General features: G+C 32.1%; 1 protein-coding gene across 1 annotated transcript; it reads left to right on the top strand.

The window, feature by feature from the left end:
• The first annotated feature begins 112 nt into the window (after window positions 1–112).
• LOC104223065 (uncharacterized) lies at window positions 113–742 on the top strand. Its single transcript, XM_009774415.1, has one exon. It carries the CDS (start codon window positions 113–115, stop codon window positions 740–742), a length of 630 nt encoding a protein of 209 aa, XP_009772717.1.
• Window positions 743–21,920: the final 21,178 nt, after the last annotated feature.

Genomic DNA, 21,920 nt, shown 5'->3' on the forward strand with positions numbered 1-21,920 from the left:
ATAAATTAAAGAAGACTAAGGAACTTGTTAAGGAATTAACACAAAGCATTACAAAGGGATTGAAGAAAGAATCAAGGAGGCAAGGAATGAGTTGAAAATAGTACAGGAAAACATGAGTAACAGAATGCAAGACACTAAGTTAATTGAGAAAGAGAAAGTACTGAAGCATAATTTAGAGAAGTGGGTGATGATAGAGGAAAATGTCTACAAGCAGAAATCAAGGGTGCAATGGCTGAAACTGGGAGATTCCAATTCAGGTTACTTCTTTGCACAGATGAAACACAGGAACAATACAAATAGAATCCAAATGTTAACAGATGATATGGAAAGGCAGCTAGTTCTAGATGATGAAATAGAGGCAGAAATCCTAGGCTACTATAGGAAGCTACTAGGATCAAAAGATGATTCCATTCCAGCTATTAATCCTAATGTAATCAAAATGGGAACAATCTTAAGTAGAGAGCAACAAATGCAACTGATCAAACAGGTAACTAAGGAAGAAATAGGAGAGGTATTGGAAGAGATTAATGATCAGAAGGCTCTGGGATATGATGGATTCAATGCTATATTTTTCAAAAGGGCATGGGGAAGTATAGGAGAAGAGGTGACACAAGCTGTTAAGGAGTTTTTTGATATTGCACAAATGTATAAACCAGTGAACTGTATTTCCATAACTCTAATCCCTAAAGTCAAAAGTCCAACAAGTATAAAAGAGTTCAGCCCATATCATGATGCACAGTGATTTACAAGGTGATTTCTAAGGTATTAACTAAAAGACTACAGTGTGTAATGGATGATTTGGTTGATAATACTCATAATGCCTTTGTACCTGGAAGAGCTATCACTGATAATATTATCTTGAGCCATGAATTGGTTAAAGGGTATGGGAGAAAAGGAGTATCACCAAGGTGTATGATGAAGCTAGACATGCAGAAAGCATATGACTCAATAGAGTGGGAGTTTATGGAACAAATATTGCATGCCTTAGCCTTCCCAGCACAGTTTGTCAGATGGATAATGAGTTGTATGGGGACAGTCACATATACTATTCTAATTAATGGGATTCAAACAAGACCCTTTGAAGCAAAAAAAGGTTTAAAACAAGGGGACCCTCTGTCCCCTTACTTGTTTGTCCTTGCAATGGAGTACCTGACAAGAAGGCTAAAAATGCTCAACAATAATCCAGACTTTAACTACCATCCCAAGTGTGCAAAGATGCAAATCTTGCAGTTTGGGTTTGTTGACGATCTTTTACTGTTTTGCAGGGGAGATTTGAAGTCAGTCCAACTATTATTTAATGGTTTTCAAGAGTTCTCAAAAGTATCTGGGCTGAAGATCAACAAGAATAAGAGTTCGTTATTCTGTGGAGGAGTTACACAAGAGGAACAAGATGAAATATTGAGCTTCCTAGGAATACAAAAGGGAGAATTACCTGTGAGATATCTAGGAGTTCTACTAAGCACAAAAAGAATCTCCATAGCATAGTGCCAACCATTGATTGAGAAGATAGCAGGAAGAATAACATTATAGACTACCAGATTTCTATCCTATGCTGGAAGAATACAACTTATCAAAAGTGTCCTATTTTTTGTGCAGACATACTGGGCACAAATATTTGTGTTGCCTAAAAAGATTACAAAGCTAATAGAGGATATTTGCAGGAGTTTCCTATGGACAAGTGAGAGCAATGTGTTTAAGAAAGCTCTACTAGCATGGGAAAAGATTTGCATGCCCACGACAACAGGATGTTTTAACATCATGAATATAACACTGTGGAATAAGGTAGCAATATGCAAACACTACTGGGATCTATGCAGAGAAAAGAATAAGTTGTGGATCCAATGGATTCTTAGCTACTACATTAAAGGAAGAGATGTATGGGGTATTCAGGTGAAGCAAGCATCATGGATGGTGGGAAATATACTAAAAGCACATGAAACACTTGTTAAGGCAGGACTCAACTATGAAGATATTAAGAGAACCAAGAAGTGCAGTATCAAAGAAATATATCACAGGCTGCGGGGTATATTTGAAAAGGTGAGATGGAAAAAAGTAGTATTCTAGAATGCAGGAAGTCCAAGATGGATTTTCCTACTAATATTGACGGCTCATGGTAAGCTATACACGAAGGATAGACTGAAGAAATGGGGTATGCATGTAGAGGATGAATGTGTACTTTGCATAACAGAGAAAGAGAGTGTTCAACACCTTTTTTTTGAGTGTGAATATTCAAAAGCACTATGGAACAGTATGTTAGTTTGGCAAAGAGTTGGAAAAGAAATACAAGGATGGGAGCAAGAGCTGATATGGGCTGTACGCATAACCAAACAAAGGAATCCAAAGTTAAAACTGTTCAAAATGGTACTAGCTGCAACAGTGTACTATGTGTGGCAAGAACGAAATATAAGAATCTTTCAGGCAAAATCAAGGGGATGGGAAGAACTAAGCAAGAAGATTGTGCAAGAAATTCATTGCAGAAGCAACAAATACATAGAAACAAGGTTGAATAGTCTTAATTGGTATCCTTGTATTTGATAGATATATGTTTATGTTAAAGGAGGGGAGGGGAACATAGATGAGCAGGATGAAATGTATGGGTTTAGTATTTCTTGTAAATATTTTTCCCTAGTAAATAAAAAGTTTAATTACCAAAAAAAAAAAAATGCATAGCATAATTATTTGAAAATGCGGTCCAGTTTAGAAAATAAAATGATAAGAATTATTTGAGTTTGAAATGAGATTTTTTTTTGAAAATATTACGTAAGAATTAAAATGATAGTAAAATATTATTACAATATTTAGAAATAATGTGATCAAAAAAATTAAGAAATTTTTTCTCTACGATTAAATAAATTTTTAAAAATACAAAATAAATTTCTAATATTGGTAATCTTAATAATTAAAATTAAAAATTAAATTTTATCTTATAGCTAAAAAAGAACAAAAATTTAACTGCATCTAATACAAAATTAATTATTAGAGAACTCAACACATTTGGAACATGATAATCAAATCACTTATGTATTAATATTTTAGACTTATGATTAATATCTGAATTGAGTGCAGTTAGTTTGAGTTTGAATGCATAGCATAATTTTTTGAAAATGTGGTCCAGTTTAGAAAATAAAATGATAACAATCATTTGAGTTTGAGATGAAATTTTTTTTTAAAAAAATATTATGTAAAGAATTAAAATGATAGTAAAAATATTATTACAATATTTAGAAATAATGTGTTCATAACATTTATAGTAGGAAAGAGAATGTATATTAAAAAGAAATTAGAGGTAATGTGAGGATACGTATACTTTAAATTAATTTTAATATAGATAAAATAAAATAATTAATTATATTTAAAAATATTACTGAAAAAATTAAATGATTAAAGTATTATGAATAAGAGGATAAAAGCATAAAAATATATCAAATTTCGAGAATAAAACATTTATTTTTATCACATACTATTAAAAGGATAAAAAGCAAGACATTAATTTAATTATAAGCTAACAAAAAATTATATGATGGTATAATAATATGAAATATTAAACAATACAATAACTATAAGAAAAGAACCAAAAAAAAAATTTACGTAAAAATGATGTGATGAATAAGACATATTTGACTTCCTGATAAAAATAAAGTGATTGTTAGAATTTTATTAAAATAATATGATCCAATGTGCTCGAACAAGACAAATCACAATATGACATGTTTAGTATTCTTTAATATCGACAACGGAACGAAATGAAAGTACTAAAATCAAGGGGTTACGTTGCTACAAATATATGTTAAAATGATTGGTTGTCTACTACGATATTTGATAAATAATTTCATATCCTGCTTCATAATTAAATTCTCATGTTATATAATTTTTATCCGAGAGATATATATTTTAAGGTTATTTGTACATGATTCAAACAACATACATTGCAATTTGAAATGATTTGTCGGCGCATCGCGCGGGTACTAATATTAGTTATATTAAAAGGAGAGTAGTATGCATTGTGATTAAGCCAAGTGACAAGCTAAAATGAAGTTACTTAGAAATTTTAGGACAACATTAATAACCAAAAATTATATATAGAAACATAATTAATGGAGGTAGTTTAATGAATCTTATACATAATCTAAATAAATCTAGACAAATCTAATATATATATCTATATTTAAATTTATATGTATATTTGTATCAATATTTATATCTATGTATTGATCCACTCATAGATTTTCTTCTATGTTAGCTAGAAATATGGAGGTTAAAAATTAATTAAAAACTATAATAGAAAAAAAAATATAAAGACGTAAATTGAGATAGCCTATGACTATTTATACTTTGGAGTAAGTTAAAATATAAAATAAAACTAAAAATTACTTAAGCTATTAAAGATTTATTGAGTTTAAAAACTAAATAAATTCAAGCAACAAAATAAGATCTTACATAAAGTATACAAATTAATTATAAGGTAAGAGAAAAATGAAATAATCAGCAAACGATATTTTAATAACAAGAAAAATGAATTCATATTAATATTGATAAATCGTGCAAACGAATATTTTATACGTAAATATTACTACAACATTTAGATATAATGTATTCAAATAATTAAGAAAATATTTTTCTATGATTAATATTTGAATTGAGTTTAGTTAGTTTAAGTTTGAAAGCATACCATAATTTTTTGAAAATATGGTCCAATTAAGAAAATAGAATGATAAAAATTAGTTGAATTTGAGATGAGAAAGTATTTTAATTTTTATCTATATAATATTAGAATGAGTGTGGTAAAAATAGATATTAAATTCAAACTGGCTAATAAAAATTCACATGACAATGTAATAATATTAGGTATTGAATAATATAAAATCAATAATAAAGAATAAATAGAAAAAAAACTAAGATTTTTTATCATAGGAAAAAGTGTAAAACTTATATAAATTTGAGATGAGAAAGTTTTTTATATTATGATAAGAAAAGTCATAATATAAGTCCACATAACTCAAGTCTAATAGTAAAATCAAAAACTAAAAATATTGAACAATAAAAATAAATTAGAGATAATATAAGGACATTTATAAATCATAAGTTTAGAAAATAAAATAAAGTAAATATATAATACTTAAAAATATTATTAAATTTTAAATAATTTAAACTTTTCGAGCAATATTTTTAAAACAAAATAAATATTTATTTTATAATTAAAAAAATTATATATTTATCTTATATTATTAAAGAAAAGTAGTTGAGAATGATATTAAATAAAGTTACGAGTTAATGAAAAACCACATAAAATGTAATAAGACTATATATTAGATTAAAAAATAGGAAAATTATGTTAACTTATTAGAAATTTACTATTAGAAATGAAAAGAAAAGACTATTTGAATTTGAGACTAAAAAGTTCTTAAAACTATGCTGCGAATGCTCAAATTATGAATAATACCACGAAATTGAAGTCTTATTTATGAAAAATAAAACAATAATAAAAAATAAAATTTTAAATTATAAAATAAATTTCTAATATAGGTAATTTTACAAAAATTAAATTGGTATCTTAAAACTAAAAAAGGAAAATAAATTATGTAAAGAAGTAAAATGACAGTGAAAATATTACTACAAAATTTAGATATAATATGTTCAAACAATTAAGAAAATATTTTTCTGTGATTAATATCTGAATCGAGTGCAGTTAGTTTAAGTTTGAATGCATAGCATAATTATTTGAAAATGCGGTCCAGTTTAGAAAATAAAATGATAAGAATTATTTGAGTTTGAGATGAGATTTTTTTTTTGAAAATATTACGTAAAGGATTAAAATGACAGTAAGAATATTATTACAATATTTAGAAATAATGTGATCGAAAAATTAAGAATTTTTTTCTATGAATAAATAAATTTTTAAAAATCCAAAATAAATTTCTAATGTTGGTAACCTTAATAATGAAAATTAAAAATTAAATTTTATCTTATAGCTAAAAAGGAACAAAAATTTAACTGCATCTAATACAAAATTAATTATAAGAGAACTCAATATATTTGGAACATGATAATCAAATAACTTATGTATTAATATTTTAGACTTATGATTAATATCTGAATCGAGTGCAGTTAGTTTGAGTTTGAATGCATAGCATAATTTTTGAAAATGTGGTCCAGTTTAGAAAATAAAATGATAAGAATTATTTGAGTTTGAGATGAATTGTTTTAAACAAATATTACATAAAGAATTAAAATGATAGTAAAAATATTATTACAATATTTAGAAATAATGTGTTCATAAAATTAAGAATGTTTTTTTTGATTAAATAAATTTTTAAAAATACAAAATAAATTTCTACTATTGGTAATCTTAATAATGAAAATTAAAATTAAATTTTATCTTATAGCTAAAAAGAAAGAAAATTTAACTGCATCTAATACAAAATTAATTATAAGAGAACTCAATACATTTGGAATATGATAATTAAATAACTTATGTATTAATTTTTTAGACTAATTAAAAGTTACAATTTAAAACAGAATATGACATTATTTTGGTTATAGGTAAAATATTAATATAAAACTAATTAACATTTATAGTAGGGAAGAGAATGTATATTAAAAAGAAAATAGAGGTAGTGTGAGGATACTTATACTTTAAATTAATATTAATATAGATAAAATCAATTAATTAAATTATATTTTAAAATATTACTGACAAATTTAAATTATTAAAATATTATGAATAAGAGGATAAAAGCATAAAAATATATCAAATTTCGAGAATAAAATATTTATTTTTATCACATACTAATTAAAGGATAATAAGAAAGACATTAATTTAATCATAAGCTAACAAAAAATTATATGATAGTATGATAATATGAAATATTAAATAATATAATAACTATAAGGAAAGAACAAAAAAAAAAAAGAATTTACGTAAAAATGATGTGATGAATAAGACATATTTGACTTCCTGATAAAACTAAAGTGATTGTAAGAATTTTATTAAAATAATATGATCTAATGTGCTCGAACAAGACGGATCACAATATGACATGTTTAGTATTCTTTAATATCGACAACAGAACGAAATGCAAGTACTAAAATCAAGGGGTTAGGCTGCTACAAATATATGTTAAAAAGATTGGTTGTCTACTACGAGATTTGATCAATAATTTCATATCCTGCTTCATAATTAAATTCTCATATTATATAGTTTTTATCTGAGAGATATATATTTTAAGGTTATTTGTACATGATTCAAACAACATACATCGCAATTTGAAATGATTTGTCCGTGCATCGCGCGAGTACTAATACTAGTACTAGTATATATTAAAGCAAGAAAATTACTATATATAATTGACATTATGGTTAAGCCAAGTGGCAAACTAATAAATGTCAATAGTATATGGTAACTTTATTCTATATTTGACTATGTTATATATATATACACGCACACACACACACTGAATTTGAATTAAACTGTAATTTTGAATTTATAGATAAAGTTTTAAAATTCGAATTTAAATTAAAAATAAAATTTATTTATTTTTTAATTATGTTATCATACTTAATTCGGTTAATGATCATACGTAATCATGTTAGGAACTTTTGTTAATTATTTAAATACTACTTCGCCTCTAGCAAAATAAAAAAAAAAAAATACTCCATATAACTATAACGACTTGTTTGGATGGTTGTTACACATCGTTTCATAATGTATCATATCGTATTGTATTGTATTGTACTGTATCGTTTGATAAATACAATGTTTGGATAGATTGTGTCGTTTGCCATCGTTTCATGATATCACGCACCAGCAATATGAAGAATAAACTTGCAATATTATAAAGAAAAATTATGATACAAGGTAAAATTACTATATAAAAAAGTAAGGTAAATAATAAAAATAATAATAAAGGGTGAGATTGAGAGAAAAAGACAAAGTAACGACGCGACCACACCAAATCGGTCGTTACATAAAGTGACACATTTCGTCGTTATGTAACGACGGATTTAACGATACGATACAATAAAATTTAAGTAACAATCAAAACAAATATTGTATTTAAAGTAACAATACGATATGATACAATGTGTAACAACCATCCAAACAAGCTGTAAAACTCTTTCACATTTAAAACCCTATAAGTATAGTTATTTGAAATAGTGTAGCTAGATTTGAATAAAACGAATTTCTTTTAAAATAAATATAATATATCAGGTACACGTCTATGTTTATCCAAATAACAAAAAAGAGTTTACAAAACCAAATAAAAGTTTAGTTACATATATAATGAAGTAAACATACATGCTGGAAAAAGAAACATCACAAAATCAGTCAATATTAGAAAAAAAAATATTTTTTTTTTGTGAAGAATATTTGTTTGAAGAGTCAATTTGCATAAATGGACATCAAACAAATAACAAAACTTTGGCAATACCATTGCTTTCGTTAATTTCAATTTAGCACATTCTACGAATTGAAGGGTATAAGCTGAACCTCTTCATTTATCTGTAGTCAAGCCACTATTGCAAGGGTATAATATTTTTTTCGTTGAAGAATATTAGTTTTGAATCATTAGATGAAAGGTTTTTTTTCGAACTCAACAAGAGAGATATTGGTTTCTAATTGATAGTTTCTATAGCGACTTTTAAGTGTAACAAAGAGTATATATAAAAAAAAATTGGCATGATGTGGTTTTTTCAAAAAGAAAAATGTAAACAAATTATGTCAAAAAAACTCTTTACTTTTTTTATTTCAAAGATAATAAAAAGATAAGATTTTTTTTGAACATTTGTAGAGACTTTTAGAATTATTATAATAGAAGTTATATCATGGATAAACTCAAAACCCGAAATCTTATGAAATATTTACATAATAACGACCATATTTATTGTTTACATTTTATAGCTAATATAAGTAGATGATATACCGATAACACACAGTTATGCATATATTATATATGGATTATATATAAATTACACATCATTCAATTTTTTAATTTAAGTGGTCGGGTGAGTAACTATTTAGGCTGATTAGATAAAGCCAAAAGAAAAATATGAAATAATTTCAACCAAAGACTAAAAATATAACTAAAGTTCATATGTAGACAATTTTTATTAAAACTCATCATTTTATAGTGAAATAAATTAAATTTTTTGTAACAAAAGAAATAATGACATAAAAAATAAGATAAAAGAAAATAAATATTGAAAAAAATGTTAGAAAGATCTAAAAACCAAAAATAAAAGATGACAACGAATTTCTTCTTATGTTTCATCTTTGTTGAATATAAAAAATTTGAAAGTTAATCTCATCTATTTCAAACATTTTTGTTCAACTCAAATACATAGATTATAAGATAAGGATATCTTAGAATATTTTTTTTAATTTACATTGTGTGTCGTTTTTAAAAATCACTATTACTAACAAACTGATATGATATTTGAATTTGAATTGGAGTGCAATTTGAGTAGTTTGCATTGAGGTTAAGCCACGTATGTTGTCGAAAAATAAACTACTCGACAATTTTAAGACAATATCCAATATTTTATAATAATAGTCAACTAATTTAACATTTAATGATTCAAAGAACAAATTTATATATATATATATATATATATATATATATATATATATATATATATATATTAAAAATTCAAATTCTGGGGCTAGAGATATTGATAAACTTAAAGTGGAGTCGTACTGAAATAAATCTGACCAAAGAATCATTTAAATTTTAGATAGCCGATTAAAGTGAATTTTAAATTAAGGATAATATCTTCACTTGCATCATTATAAAGATAATCATTAGAAATATTTTTTGAAAGATAATATCATACCAAATAAGAGTTCACGTCGTAATCAAAGAATCGTTTATATCGTGTCAACCTTTGTGCTTTGCCATAAATATGAGTTATTATTTCGCTTTGTGATTATTTTTAGGTTCCAATGACACCAATGAGAATAGTGCAAAAATAAAATTATCACTACGAGAATTGAGAAACTGTTAGTCTTTTTTCATGTAGTGTTTCTTAGTTAATATCTGACGATTATCTATACTCATTTGGAAGGTTTAAATGTAAGGTTATTTACATATAATTCAAATAACTCAGATATTTAACATGGTTAATGTCAAATATCAAAATGGAGTCATACTGGGAAAAAAAATTCACTAGCTAAAGAATTTTTTATATTTTTAGATAGCCAACTAAAATGAGTTTTGAATTAAGGATAATATTTTTAATTACATTATTATAAAAATAATTATTATTGAAAAATAAAGTTTTAGAAATTAGAATTTTAAGAAAGAAATATTTTTTAAGAGATATCAACACACCAAATAAGAGTTCAAGTAGTAGTAAAGGAGTTAAGTCTTATCCAAAGAGTCATTCATTGTCTCAACATTTGATTGTTTTGCTATAAATATGAGTTATTATTTTGATTCCTGACTATTTTTAGATCCAATAACACCCGCAAGAATGGTATCAAAAAAGAAAAATAGAAGAAATGGTTAATTTTTTCCATGTATTTAATATCCAATAATTATCTATATTTAATAAGAAAGTGCAAATTTTAAGATTATTTACATACTATCCAAATAACTTAAATATTTGACATAATTAATGTCCGCGCTCCGCACGGGTACTAATACTAGTTACATAGTCAAGCAACAGTTTTGTTATGAAATGGCTGATCGAAATGGGCCAGCCTTGGTTTCAAATACTGATGAAAGATATTGGATACAAACAAAAACATGTGAAAGGCTAGCGTAAACAAAAGGCACTAAATCGAAGATAAAGAATCCTAGTCCCTGTTTAATTGAATAAATGGTAATCCATTATCTTATATTATAGTCTCTTGAATTATATGATTGCACAATAAAGTTGCTTATCCTCCTCACCCACCCTATCCCAATGCCAGCTCCCCCAGGGCAATGGTACAGTTTTTTTTATTTTTTTTTCCCTTGGGGGTGGTGGTGTCATTTTGTGGAAGATACTAGAATAGAATTTTGTTGTACTGTATTTCTCAACTGAATATTTAATGTACAATATGTAATATATACACATATCCTCTCACTGACTAACCTCCTAACTAAAATTGATATAATTAACTAAACTAACACTTAGTGGAATACAGCTGTCACAGACGATTGAGATCAATGACACGTGGCAACTTCCTTGAGTTGTGGATAAAACTCTCTCTCTTTACTCTCTTCAAACGATACCACCAATAAAGAGATGAGACTAGTCACTACCCATGGTCCTTAATGACCGGTAGAGCTTTCCCGGCGACACCCCCCCCCCCTCAAGATGGAGGGTACCTGAAGGACCCCCAGCTTGCCCAAACAGTCCCGATGAGAAGGACCAGGAAGTGGTTTAGTAAAGATATCGGCGAGCTGTGAAGACGAAGGGACAAAAGACAAAGAAATCAGACCGACCTGGTATTGTTGACGAACAAAATGGCAATCGAGCTCCACGTGCTTAGTATGCTCATGAAGGACCAGTTTTTGGCAATATGGATAGCCACCTAGCTGTCAGAATGAAGAGGAATGAGAAACGCCGGTGGAATCGAGAGGTCATCGAGGAGGCGGACCAACCATGTAAGCTCCTCCGCAACACAGCGCGTGGAGCGGTACTCAGCTTTAGCTGAAGAGAGTGAGACAGACGGTTGCTTCTTGGATTTCCAAGAAATGGGACAACCACCAAGGCTGACAAAGAAACCACTAACAGATATGCACGAATCAGGGCAAGAACCCCAGTCGGAGTCACAGAATGCAAGCAAATCCAAAGAGGGGGAAGAAGACATGAACAGACCAAGGCTAGGGTCCATGAGCAAATAGCGGAGACAATAGTGAGCAGCTTGGAGATGAAGATCACGAATAGCCTGCATAAATTGACTCAAGTGTTGGACGGCAAAAGAGAGCTCAGGACGCGTGTGCGCCAAAAAATTAAGTTTGCCTAGAAGACGACAGTATAAAGTAGGATCAGAAAGAGGAACCCCATGGTCAACATGCAGCTTGATAAGATCCAATGATGAACTGACCGGCGACGAATTAAGACAACCAAACTCCTCTAAAAGCTCAAGAGTAAATTTCCGTCGACTAAGGATGATCCCAGAATCCTCACGAAGAACTTCCATGCCCAAAAAATAAGCTAAGTTCCCTAAGTCCTTAATCTTGAATTCACTGTGTAAAAAGGCCTTTAAGTCATGTAATTCCTCAATATTATCCCATGTAAGCAAAATGTCATCAACGTAAACAACCACTAAAGAGACAGAGGGACCAGCCTTTTTATAGAATAAGGAATAAGTCATTCATAGAATGAGTGAACCCTTTAAAGTTTAGGGCTGCAGTTAAACGAGCATACCATTGGCGAGAAGCCTGTCGTAGACCATATAGAGACTTCTTAAGGCGATAAACAAGATTAGGATCAGGAGGTGTAAGGCCTGCATGGAACTTCATATAGACCTCCTCATGGAGGCCACAATGATGAAACGCATTGTTCACGTCTAGTTGAAAAAGACCCCAATTTTTCTTGACTGCCAAAGCAAGAATGCAATGTATGGTGGTCATTTTGTCTAGAGAAAGTTTCTGTAAAATCAATTCCGTCCTCTGTATATCACCATAAATCACCAAACGAGCCTTCAATCTCTCTATACTCCCATCAGATTTAAGTTTAACCTTATAGTCCCACTTAGATAGTTAAGCCTTCCTGCCAGGAGGTAAAGGAACCACCTCCCAAGTCTCATTTAGAAACAAAGCATCAAGTTCTTTGGCCATAACTTCTTGCCAACCAGGGTGCTTATAATAGCTAGAAGGCTCTTAAATAAGGGGTAGAGAATTAAGCAGTTTTTTATTAGAGGAAGATAAAGAAGCAAAAGAGAAATGCAAAGGGGAAACAGGGGAAAGAAAACAAAAGGTAGAAACATCAGCTAAATGCACAACATTGCAAACATAATCAGCTAAGTAGGAGGGAGTCTTGCGATCCCTGAAGGATCTACGTAGGGCATTGCGTAAAGGGTCAGGAGAAAGAGAAGAAACATCAGAGAAAGGAGAGGGAATAAAGGAATCAGAGGAACTGTGTGAACTAGAAGAGGAAGAAGAATGAGGGGCAGAGTAGGACTGAAGAGGGGAACTAGGAATAAGATTAGGGAATTGAGAGGTAGAGGGGACAGAAGTAGAGGGAGTAGGTATAGGAGGAGAAGGATAGTGAGGAGAGGAGACAGAGATCTAAGGTGTAAGAGTAGGGAGACAAGATGAAGACTCATTGCATAAGATAGAAAATGGAAATATGGTCTCATGAAAAATAACATTTCTTGAGACAAATATGTAGTTGGTAAGTAGGTTCAAATGTCTGTAACCCTTTTTACCAAAGGGGTAACCAAGGAAAACACAAGCATCAGCTCGAGGATCAAGTTTCCCTCTATGTTGAGACAAAGTAGAAGCAAAACAGAGATAGCCAAAACATTTGAGAAAGTTGTAATCCAGAGACTTGTGAAATAAAATTTCATAAGGAGTCTTATACTGAAGAATCTTAGTAGGGAATTGATTGATAAGAAAAGAAACAGTAAGAAGGCACTCTCCCCAGTAAGAGATAGGCACTTTAGAATGAAATAGGATGGCTGTACAGGTTTCTAGAAAATGTTTATGCTTTCGTTCAACAATGCCATTCTGTTGAGGAGTTTCCACACAAGAGGTTTGATGTAGAATGCCTTTGGAAAGAAAGTAGGTAGTAGCAGCAATGCTGCTCCCTAGTTCAAGGGCATTATCAGATTGGATTTTCTTGATTTTGGTGTCAAATTGTCTCTCAACCATTGAAATGAAGGATTGTAACACAGTGAATGCATTGCTTTTAGTACCTAGTAGGAAAGTCCAGGTGCCCCGACTGTAATCATGCACAATAGTAAGAAAAAATCTGAAACTATCATGAGTAGGAAATTTATAGGGTCCCCAAGTATCTATGTGGATTAATTCAAACACATGAGAAGTACAACTAGTACTATTGGGAAAAGGTAACTTGTGTTGTCTAACCATAGGGCAAATAGAACAAGGGAAAACATTTGTACTAGAACAAAGCTATTTATAAATGGGAATATGTCTCAATGGTAGATAAAGGTAAATGACCCAACCTTACATGCCAAAGATTATCACATAAAGCAGTAGAACTAGACATAGAGGAATGTAAAACATTGACAACGTTAGAGGTAGGTATAGAACTATACAAAAGAGATGAAGTTTTATTATCTATGTGCAGGGAATCAGCAGGATGATGAACAAAATGCAGAAGGTAAAGTCCAGCCTTGATTTCACCAAAAACTAGAGGCTTCCTCAAGGAAAGGCCCTGCAAGAAACAAGCAAAATCACTAAAGGTAAGAACAGAATAAAATTGTTTACATAATCAATGAACAGAAATCAAGTTAAATTTGAAAGATGGGACATAGAGCACAGTTTGTAGAGTTAAAGAGGGTAAACAGTCACTTGTCTTGCATGTGTGTCACACCTCATTTTTACCTACACCTGCAAGGGCATAAGGGAGTTTTTTCAATTAAAGGACAATCAAAATGGGATTTATTATTAAAGATTTAGAGTCGCCACTTGGGAGATTTATGGTGTCCCAAGTCACCGGTTGAATCCCGAATCGAGGAAAAGATTGACTCTGTATTACAGTCCGCGAACCAGAAATCCGAGTAAGGAATTCTGTTAACCCGGGAGAAGGTGTTAGGCATTCCCGAGTTCCGTGGTTCTAGCACGGTCGCTTAACTGCTATATTCAGCTTAATTATCTAATTTTAAACAATTATGAGCCTATGTGCAATTTTAACCTTTTAACTGCTTTTATTTAATTTTTTTTTAAAAAAATTGCAACGTTATTAAAACATGTTTCGAACCACGTCACATAAATGCACCTGCGGTCCTTGACATATTTTAATACCGTTGAGACTTGAATTTGGGTCACATAAATGCACACCCGAGTTTAAGGAAATTAATTTAAATGGCGCCTAAAGCAACTACATTGTTTAAATTTTCCTAATCTTCGAGATTACTGAGAAGTTATGAATTATTAAAATCATATTATCTGGAGAACAATACTAGCTATGCTTAAAACCAATCAAATTTCAAATAATGAAGGCAAAGCAACTAAGAAAAAAACTTTAAAGGGGGCACATTAAATCTACTAGTCTTGTTCAATATCGAAGAAATCCATGTTAGAGGAGGACAAAAAAATTCAACTTTGGACAACATGAATGAATGGCCCAAGAAAAGCATTTACTTGGTACGGGTGTAAACTGTCCAGAAAAACATGTGCTAGGAAAAGATATAAAATCACTCCAACATTTCCTATAACAAGTATTTGGCCAGCAACTCAATTTTAATATCACTTGAAATTCCAATGGCGCAAACCTTATCTTAAGAAAACAACTTTGTTCTTCTGTTACTACAATTTATTTTATTTAAGAATCAACCAACATATAAAAGAGGGTAATCCAAATCCTAGATATTTTAACTATTTTCAACGCAAATGAGCAGAGTATGCAAAATTTAAAATTCAGAGCTTCCAAAACCAAAGAGCTAATCGGACATGCAAGACCATATTAATACATCTTGTTTTATTCAAGCTTGACACAAATCAGTACCAGAGAAGTGCAAAATGAAGATACAAATTTAACAATTAAAAAACAATGGACCTTAGTTAATCTTGATTCACTGAATAGGACCTTGAGCGGACAACCTCGATATCAAATAAAATTCCCTTATGTTTCCCTCCTTTTAACGTATCTAGCGTGATTTTCCCAAATCGATTGGAACATTATGATTGCAATTTTAAACCTTTGTACTATAAGGTAAACGTCCATAATTAAAACATGACAGTAAAGTAAGAAGTGGACATTTTCCTTTATAGAGCAAACAAAACCACCCCTGTTCTGTCAATTCTCCTACATATTTGTGAACACTCAAGCTGATTGATTTGGTAAAAAAAATTCAAACGGAAAATTCAAGTGGATAAATAATTCCACGGCAGATGCTCTTTTTCTTTTTAATTAGATTCCCTCGAAGTCAGTATACATTTATCACATGTTTCTCTATACACCGTTTTCATACCTTAAATCCCTACTCCAAATGATTTCAATTCAACAATTATCTTGCAAACATCGAGGTGTTTAATATAAACTAAATCACTATAGAATTTTAATCACACAAGACAACTGAAATCAACAGCCATTACAGAAAGAGTTTAAAGTTTCCATTTGAACTCCAACTCAAACTTTCGGATCTATACACAGCTTTAGTCAAACTTCAATTCCATGATAGTTTCAAAAGAATACCTGGGAATAAAGGAAAGCAAGAAGAAATGAGGGATCAGTAGGCAGCAGCAACAAAACAGAGTTCCAGATTCCAGTACTAGGAGTAAACCAGCCAACCAATTTTTGAACCCAAAAAAAAACTGAAGTTTAGCAAACCAAATTCCAGTTTCGAACACACAAACAACCTAGCAAACAACAATGCCCGACTTCAAATGAATAGACCTCAAACCATTTCGAAGTCCAAACAAAAGTGAAGATTTCAATTTGCAAAGCAAAAACTCAAATGAAACAGTAATTTGTCGGATATCCTCAGCTGTTTTGTTATTTTTAGAGTTTTTTTTCCTTTTTGGGTTCTCCCCTATTTTCAGAATACTAGACTGATGTCCCCCCTCAATGCCTATCTCCCTCTTGCTTTTAAACTTCAAGACTCTTTCCCTTTATCTATTAGTTGATCCTCCTTTCCAGCCTGTGTATCCCTTTACACTTGTATTGTTTCAGCTTTTGAAATGTCCCCCATGTTATCTTACTTTCCAACTCTAAAAAGTGCATTAAGCTAACCATTGTCAGTCTCCTTTTTATTTTTTAATTCACTCCACTAACCTAGTGCTTTTAATTAATTCAAACAGCTATTGCAATCCCAACCCTACCACTATTAAAAGCTTCCTAAAGTTAGTTAGGTAGATAATCCCTTTTATTAAACAATTCTTAGACTATCTTTAAAGGCTTTCTAATTACTTTCAATCACAATTGGGATTTGAATCCTTTTAGACAACTAAATCTCCCAAACTCAATTCAACAAAATGCTTCACTTGAACACAATACAGTGTCGACACTTCCCTTCACATAGGTTTCGCAAGAAACAGACGTTCAGCTCCAAATTCAACCAACAACAAGAGCAGGTCAACCATATATTTCAATCAAGACCACGAGAGTAACATCGCAGTACTGAACAATAACCAAACTGAGGCATCGAATCATCATGTAAGGAACGAAATAAAACAGAGAAAGAAGAAACTGAGTAACAGAATTTTCAAAGAGACAAAGGAAATATTATTACACATTTCAACCTAATAGAGCACCCAATGATGATTACAACATTTTGAATTTCGAATTCATACATGAAATGCGAGTAAAAATAAGAAAAATAAACACGAACACAGACCAAATAACCACCGAAACATCGACAACTGAACCTTGCTTGAAATCGAAAAGGGTCTGACCCCGTTTTCGGCTCGTCCAGATCTGTTCTCACTGTGGCTCACTCGATTTATTTCGGACTGAAATTCCCCATCTCTGTTTGTATGTGTGTGTGTGTGTTTAGAAACGAAGAAGACGAAGTCAGAGAGTGGTCGTGATTTTTGTTCTCTGCCGCTGGTTCCCTTGTGTATTTCAGCTGGGTCTCCTTGTGAAGAAGAAGAAAGAACGATTGGAGAGGGTATGTTGAAGCAGACGATGACCAGAGAGGGGGAAGTCCAAATCTTGTTCTCTGTGGCTGAAGCTCTTTCAGTCTTCTTTTTAATGTATATCCATTATTTTGTGTATTGCGGCTATTGTATCTCTCAATTAGGGCCTTCAGGCGTTATTTTTTAGGTTTAGGTCTTTCAAGAAGAATAAGGATCCGGGTATTTGGGCCAGTTTGAACGGGTTTGGACTGAACTGGGGTAAAATTTGAGTGGGTTTTTGTTTGGGCTGGGGATTTCTTGGCCCAGATTTGATTTCCTCTCTTTCCTTTTCTATTTATTTCCAAACTATTTTCAAAATTAAATTTAAAAATCCTAGATTAAATGCAAATGCAACACATATATTTTTTGTATTTTTCATTAATTAAAATAGAATAAACATTCATACACAAAAATCCAAAAAACAATGCCACGCGAATTCTCCAAATTGCACACAAAGGAAAATTATTTTATTTTGAATTTTTGGGAGTAGTTCTCATAGGGCAAAAATCACGTGCTCACAGCTGCCCCTCTTTGTACGGAAACACGAAAAGTTTTCGTGCAAAGATAAAGTGAGCGGATATGAGCGATTTTTGCCCGTTTGGTTACTCCGTTTGAAGCATCTTTGAAATATTTGACCGAACCTCTACTTCAAAGGTTTCCTACATATCCCTGGCTAAAAGGGAATCAGATCAATGTAGTTCGGGAAGTTTTGGTAGCTGGGACTACCACAGAGCTGTGGTTTTACTGTTACTGCTGTTGCTGCTGTTGCCGCTACTTACTAACCTCCTTATTACACCATGCTAAAAAAAACAAGAAGCTAGACTAAACTATAGTCTATGAATTACAAAATCTTATCTAGATCTTCAGCCGTGCTCTTGTGTCTCTTGTTGTTTTGACGTCTTGGTGACTGGTGTTTCCTCTGATGTTTCTTTCTTTCTGTCTTGACTCGTAGTCTTCTCTTGATTGTCGAATTTGAACTGCTTATTTCCTTCTTGTGAACTTCGAATTATTTTTCCTTCGAAGCTTGAACCGCCTTCTTCTGACTAGTGTTGACTTCCTTCCGACTTCTGAACTTTAATTTATGCTGGGGATCTTTGTTGTAACCCTTCGCTCTCCGGGCGGGCTTCTGACTTCTAATACGACTCCATTCTCCAGGCGGGCTCCTGACTTCGACTACAACTTGAAAATATAACAACCTCCATTCTCCAGGCGGGCTCTTGACTTCAACAACTTCTTAAAAATATAACACTTCCATTCTCTAGGTGGGCTCCTGACTTCAACAACTTCTTAAAATATAACACCTCCATTCTCCAGGCGGGCTCCTGACTTCAACTACAACTTAAAGATATAACACCTCCATTCTCCAGGCGGGCTCCTGACTTCAACAACTTCTTAAAAATATAACACCTCCATTCTCCAGGCGGGCTCCTGACTTCAACAACTTCTTAAAATATAACACCTCCATTCTCCAGGCGGGCTCCTAACTTCAACTACAACTTAAAGATATAACACCTCCATTCTCCAGGTGAGCTCCTTACTTCAACCACTTCTTAAAAATATAACATCTCCATTCTTCAGGCGGGCTCCTGACTTTGTCAACGACTTAAAAATGCGTTCTATCGCCGTTGTTCCTTCCTGCCTCTTGAACCATTTTCCTTCTAACTTGAATTATCTTCTTTCAGAACTGCTTCCCTCAAAACTGGTGTTTCATTCCTCTGAGAACTGCTGGGGATAACGCCGGTGTTTCAAAAAATATGTTATTTTCTTCCTTCAAAGACTACTTCCCTTAAAGCTGGTGTTTTCCTTCCTCTGGAACTACTTCCCTTAAGACTTGTGTTATCTTCCTCCTGAAATTGCTTTCTTTAAAACTTGTATTGCCTTCTTCCGAAAACTGCTGGGGATACCACTTCCCTCAAAACTTGTGTTAGACTTCCAAAAAAATTTCGAAATGAAAGAAAATTTTCTGCCCCAGTTTGACAATCTTTCTTATGGCATGTCTTTCCGTCATCAATAACATTTCCTGTCCCTGCTTCAAATCAAAGAAAATTTGTTAGTTTAAAACGTGGGGGACGTTCCTACTGGGGATGGTTTTCCCTTTTCTTTTTCCCATGCTCTGCATTGTTCGATCATCTTGAAACCTGACTGATAACTTTCGACTTCCTTGATGCTTCTGTATTCACCCTCTTCTCAACCATTGTATTCCACTTTTACTCCATACTTTCCATGACATCTTAGAGAAATCCATCATTTGGTCTTATAATGACGTCTTTCTTGTCCCGTCACATTATCTTCAGCCTGTCTTATCCCAATTTACCTTGTACCATGTTGGCGACTGGTAGTTGGCTTTGAAAATCCTTCTTAAAAACAAACTACTATAAAAAATCTTTAACCAAAAGAAATGAAAGATGATGATGATGACTTCAAAAGATAAAAAGAAAAATCTTCCTAAAGAATTGTTTGAAGAGAAGAAAAGGAAAAGGACTTATCTGAATGGTATAACCGATCTCAATGATCATGCCGTGCATTTCAGATTAATCAACCCAGTCTATTATATCAATCAATCTTTCTGATGGACTTACTTTGCATTTCAAAAGGTCCCGCAACCCAACTCTTTTTCCGAATCAACATCTTTGTTCTACTTGATGCCTCGACGGATCATTTCTATCAAGCTTATCTCGTTTGCCCCCTTTTAATTCCTTGTCGCCTTATAGTGCCCTTCGAGGGGTTTTCACTAATAAGACTCTCTCGTTTCTCTCAACTCTCGTCGCCTTATGGTGCCTGTGAAGGTTTTCACCAATAAGACTCTCTCACTTTATTTCTCTCAACTTCCGTCGCCTTATGGTGCCTGTGAAGGTTTTCATCAATAAGACTCTCTCATTTTATTTCTCTCAATTTCCGTCGCCTTATGGTGCCTGTGAAAGTTTTCACCAATAAGACTCTCTCATTTTATTTCTTTTCAGCTGGGGATTGGGGTGTTACTGATAAGATTCTCTCATTTCATTTCTTTTCTGCTGGGGATTCTCTCATTTCATTTCTTTTTTGCTGGGGATTCTCTCATTTCATTTCTTTTCCACTGGGGATTCTCTCATTTCATTTCTTTTCTGCTGGGGACCAGAGTGTTACTCCAGACTTCCATTTACCCGACTTGGCACTTCTCGGATACTGATCGGGAGGTCTTTTGCACATCAATATGGGTTTCTGGTGTATGGCTAAAGAAAAAATTTAAAATAATTTTGATGGGTAAAACATTACAACTCTTGGAATCAACTTTCTTTCCCAAAATTATAAACACAACTTCTGCCCTAGTTTTTCTTTCTTGGGGATTTTTGATTCTTATTACACTATGACCGAGCCGTGAGGCGCCTACGTATCCTTTTTGAGGAATTAGGTCAAACGTAGTTCCCATTTCCTTTGTTTTTCTTGCGACTTTTCTTTTGTCTTTATTATCATTATTTTTCTTTTCTCCCTTTTTTCATTTTCATTACTGATTCCAAAAGAGGGGTATGAAAGAATAAATAAGGCTCAAAAGGGGAAGCAAAGGTTGAAGTGTTTGGATGGAAGAACAAATTGCCTCCGTCATTTCATTCTCCGATATCATGCCAAATGCAAACAAACAACAATTACAATTAAAAGAAATCATACGTAATATCTCTTAACTGTGTCAGAATTGATAGCCATGTTGATGCATTTTCCTTCGATATCTGTTAAACATAAAGCACCATTGGACAACACTCTGGTTACAATGAATGGCCCTTGCCAATTCGGGGTGAACTTGCCTTTTGCCTCAGCCTGATGTGGAAGGATGCGTTTCAGCACTTGCTGGCCCACTTCAAACTTCCGGGGACACACCTTTTTATTGTATGCTCTTGCCATTCTCTTTTGATATAATTGGCCATGACACACAACTGCCAATCTTTTTTCATCAATCAAGTTCAACTGCTCCAGACGAGTTTTGACCCACTCATCATCATCAATCTCAGCTTCAGCGACAATCCGAAGGGATGGGATTTCAACTTCCGCAGGTATTACGGCTTCAGTTCTATATACCAACAAATAAGGAGTTGCACCTACTGAAGTACGGACAGTGGTGCGATAACCCAACAATGCAAATGGTAATTTTTCATGCCATTGCCTCGAACCTTCTACCATTTTTCGAAGTATCTTCTTTATGTTTTTGTTGGCTGC

The sequence above is a fragment of the Nicotiana sylvestris genome, chromosome 7 (genome assembly GCF_000393655.2).
Source record: "Nicotiana sylvestris chromosome 7, ASM39365v2, whole genome shotgun sequence".
In the NCBI taxonomy this organism is placed as follows: domain Eukaryota; kingdom Viridiplantae; phylum Streptophyta; class Magnoliopsida; order Solanales; family Solanaceae; genus Nicotiana; species Nicotiana sylvestris.